The sequence below is a fragment of the Sesamum indicum genome, linkage group LG13, assembly GCF_000512975.1.
Source record: "Sesamum indicum cultivar Zhongzhi No. 13 linkage group LG13, S_indicum_v1.0, whole genome shotgun sequence".
Taxonomy (NCBI): domain Eukaryota; kingdom Viridiplantae; phylum Streptophyta; class Magnoliopsida; order Lamiales; family Pedaliaceae; genus Sesamum; species Sesamum indicum.
The window spans coordinates 3,688,598-3,693,212 of NC_026157.1; the positions used below are offsets into that span (position 1 = coordinate 3,688,598).

At 35.5% G+C, this 4,615-nt stretch overlaps 1 protein-coding gene across 1 annotated transcript in view; it reads left to right on the forward strand.

Annotated features, from left to right (window-relative positions):
- LOC105176363 overlaps positions 7-4,615 on the forward strand; it is a 5,619-nt gene continuing 1,010 nt past the window's right edge. The window contains exons 1-4 of the mRNA XM_011099141.2: positions 7-235; positions 1,229-1,287; positions 1,419-1,547; positions 3,412-3,547. Of these exons, the coding sequence (XP_011097443.2) occupies positions 44-235; positions 1,229-1,287; positions 1,419-1,547; positions 3,412-3,547 (516 nt within the window). The 5' untranslated portion in view covers positions 7-43. The remainder of the gene's footprint in view (positions 236-1,228; positions 1,288-1,418; positions 1,548-3,411; positions 3,548-4,615) is intronic.

Below are 4,615 nucleotides of genomic sequence, written 5' to 3' on the forward strand. Positions count from 1 at the left end.
AACCTTGAAAAGACTGTGGGAGGAGAATGGAAGGGAGTACAAGATGGTCTTTGCTGGGCATTCTTTGGGGTCAGGGGTTGCATCTCTATTGAGTGTGATTGTGGCAAACCATGGGAATAAATTAGGGGGTATTCCGAGGAATTTGGTGAGGTGTTACGCTGTGGCGCCGGCTCGTTGTATGTCTCTGAACTTGGCCGTGAAGTATGCTGATATTATACATTCCGTTGTGTTGCAGGTGAGTGGTTTTTAGTTTATCCTTGCCTTTAATTTTTTGTGACTAAATCGGTTATTTGATAGTCTGTTACATTTATTGAGGGAAGTTGATGCTGAATGATTTGAACATTTTATATGCTATTTTCGCCACCACGGTCTTGTTTTATGGCGGATCAAACCATATCGGGTAAAAAGAAGAAAGAGAAAACCAGAACTCTAATTCTTAGCGCCTTATGTGGAACAATATTCTCAGGCCAAAGTTTGGGAAATCTCAAAGCCCTCCCTTCTGCTCGGGCGGCAAATTACATTCCATATTTTTGCAGCTGGGAAACATTCTGCTAAGTTTCCATCTTGCCACTGTACTGATGGTTCAATATTTGTCTTCCTGTCATTATTGCCGAGTTCTGCTTTGGTTATGCTGTATAGAATCAACCATGGATAACAGTGCCATGGGATGAGAAGTAGTCACTTGGTCCTACCATATTTTCCCACTTGAGTTGGGAAAAACTTAAATTTATCATGCAAAAGATGAAGTTTATACTGATTTTCTCCAAAATGCGTATAACCGGGGTCATTTCATGCTTGAAACTTGTCTCAATATGAGCCATGGGAAGAGATAATCTATTAGATATGATGGACAAATTTTATATAATGAGACGTGAGAGACTGAAATGAGATAATGCTTGAAGTCTTATCAGTGTAATTCACCCCAGAAGAAAGGAGGAAATCATATTGTGTCTTACGTGGAGGATGTAAATTGGAATGACATGGTTATAAGAATGTGAAGCATCCCAAAATAAGATTCTTTCACAACTAGCCCCCTTGACTGAGATTGGGGCACTGTATGTTTGCATTTCTCCAGTGTAAATTCTGTTCTGAATGCCAATAAGAGCCCCATTGTGAAGAAGTAAATGAATTTGTAAATTCATCTTCCACCTTTTTTGGTGCATAGTATATTGTTGAAAATAATTGAACATCTTTAACTAATGATGCTCCTGTAACTTGCATTGTTCAGGATGATTTCTTGCCCAGAACTCCGACTCCATTGGAAGACATTTTCAAGTCCATCTTCTGGTTAGTTTTTATTAGCCGATGATACTTGGAGGCTATATGAAGCTTTCGCAATACCATGTTTTTTTAAGTTTTGGCTCTTAAATAGACGAGTCTTTACCACCATTTAAACCAGTCCCAATTGCATTGGACAGTTTGCCCTGCTTATTGTTTCTCGTCTGCCTGAGGGATACATTCATACCTGAAGGTAGAAAGCTCAGAGATCCAAGAAGACTATATGCACCTGGTCGGGTATACCACATCGTGGAAAGAAAATTTTGCAGGTAAAATTGCATCAAAAACTTGTAAAGATTGTTTCGCAATTGGTTTCAAGGCCAGAGATTTAACTTGACCATGTCTCCACAGCTCAAATTCTTTTCATTACATGGTATAATAAAATCAGATCAAAATTAGTGAAAATACTTTCTCATCATGGTAACGTGTATTGCTTTGGTGTAATTGTTCCTAAGTTTCATGTTGATATCCAATAACTCAGTCCAGGATATAAACTATGTTCTCCCCAATGACTGTACAGGATAAATGAAATAAGTTGTCTGCAGATAATAAACCCCTGCAACCAGTCCCCCCATATTTTCCATATGCAGTTATCTATTTATACTATTTTTTAAAGGGTTGATCCCCATAGTAACAACCTTCGTTGGTATGACGTGCATGGACTAAATTGCCCTCAAATATATTTATTTCTTCCGTAAAATAGTCATCACTTTATCCAATTAGGTTTATCAATAAATTTTTGTTTATACATGTTTAACTTAATCCATTTTGTCAAATTTAATCAGTTTTTTCACTTTACATTGCTTATTTTTTTTCCATCTAATTACGTAAATAAAATAAAAATTTAGAGTATGAACACGCATTGAATGTGCTCCATCCGCTAGTGTATACAATTTAGGTTGCAGGATGGGGAGAAGGGAAGAAGTTCCTTATCATTTTTTTCATATAAGGTTTATTAGGCCATACACATTGTGCTCAGTAAAACCAGTTCCCCTATATTTTCTATATGCACATATCTATTTATAATATTTATTGAAGGGTTGATCCCCATAGTAACGACCTTGGTTGGCATAATTTGCATGGACTGGAATGCCCTCAATTATATTTATTTCTTCCATAATATAACCATCACTTTATACAATCAGGTTTATGAATAAATTTTGTTTATACCCATTTCAGTTAAATCCAATTTATCAAATTCAATCACCTTTTCATTTGATATTGCTTTTCTTTTTTCAATAGTTACACAAGTATAATAAAATTTCGAGTATGAACAAACATTGAATGTGCTCCGACCGCTAGTCTATACCATTTACGTTGCAGGATGTAGAGTACCCACCACACCGTGCTCTGTGTACGGACCAAATTAACCTTATATGAAAAGAAAAATAATAAGTAATTTTTCCCTTCTCTCGTATTTTTTCTTTTTTGTTCTCTCACCTCCCTATTGTATTATATTTTTCTCTCCTTTTGGTAAATACATAGGAACCAACTCATAATAATTACAATTTTCATTAATTTAAGTTTGAAAAAAAAACAGTAACACGTTATTTATATAAAATAAGTTACATTTATTCAATCTAATTAATATTATATACTTATATAAGTATTATGTGAATTCCTATCCATTTTGCACACACATTGAGTGTGCCACAATTATTAGTATATAAATAAGTCGCCGTTGTTAATACATTTATGCTAGGTTCTATGTAGTTCAACCTGTTCCTAACTTCATTGAACCCACAAAAGGCTCTGGCTTCTACTTGAGTGGAATTCATTTTAAGAGGCTTGTCACAGATTCGTATGTGTTGTTGGATCCTTTTTTTTATAATATGTGCATCCTGAAGGCTGAAAGCCCACTTATAATGCAACTTAATACAGTGCCATATCTCCTCATTTATCTTTCAAATGATTGTCATGCACAAAGCACCTGCCATATCTCCTCATTTACTTAAAAAACATTGAGAAAATTAGCCTCTGGCACTATCTATCGCCATCATGACCAAGTGCTTTATACTTTTGTATAAAAATGTATGACATGATGCTAACAAACACTGTGCTTTAATATATTTTGTAATAGTTAATCTCTTTCACGTGTCACAAGAAATTCAATTCTCTGGTTGTCACAAATAGATGTGGAAGGTTTCCTCCAGAGATTAGAACAGCTATTCCTGTGGATGGAAGATTTGAGCATATTGTCTTATCATGCAATGCTACCTCGGATCATGCTATTATTTGGATAGAACGAGAGGCAGAAAAAGCCTTAGAAGTGAGTATAATGCTTTTGAGTCTCTTTTCTTAACTTCTCTTCCCTTTATTTTGTCTTCAATAAACTTTATAGACATGATTTACTTATCTTGGAGCCTAAACATTGATTTCCTAGTACAAAGTAGCATCTGGTTTACAGTTTTGAATTTTTTTATGCCCCTTTATCTTACAGAAATGATAATAAAGCCGTTATTGTTTGATTACTGTAGATCTGCTGTTCAATCTTCCACCATAACGATATGGAGGATAAATATTTAGGATTTACATGAAACTCTTAGTCAGCGTTCACTTATTAGAGATTTTAAGTAATAAAGAAACCCTAATTATTATTACTTAAGCTGCATTTACTTCAGGATCTTTGCTCTTGCAATCCAAGCCCTTTGTACATGACCCAAATTTTGCATAAAGAAACTTGCGACTCATTTACCTTAGTTCATGCTCTGTAACATAAATTACCTAGTTTCTTGAAGAAAATTGAACAGTAAACCCTCACAGGCTTGAAACTTGGATCCTCTTTGAGCGTGCTCTTGTTGGAAGGAGGCTAGCTTGGGAACTTTGTGGGTGGATGACAACCCAGAAGCTCAGTCCTTTTTTGCACTATAACTTGGACTAGGACATCTACTATACTATCCACAATGTAATGATAATGCTGGTTGATAGTTCTTTATCAATTCCCCAAGATGATTACGGTAGAATTCAATTTAGAGAAACCCGAGGACTTGAAGAATTAGGGTTCTGAGATTTGGGAAGACTAGGGATCTTATGTGGGTAATGTGATATTCCTCATAGTTGGGTTTTCAGTTTGTTGGACTAGGTTATTGTTAAGGTAGAATCATAAGTGGGTAATTTTTCCAGTCCAAGGAGCCATTCTGGTGGAAACTAATTGACTGATGTACCAAAAGACTAATAGTAAAATTTACATGCATACCAGATTAAATGTGTTGCAAACAAGACCAAAGTGGATAGGCTGAACTTGTGACACTTTAAAGGTGAGTTTCCTTTGTTCCATTTCCATTCTTCCCTTTAGAGGTTTTTCTGTTGTTTTCTTACACCAAACCACCCACACTAT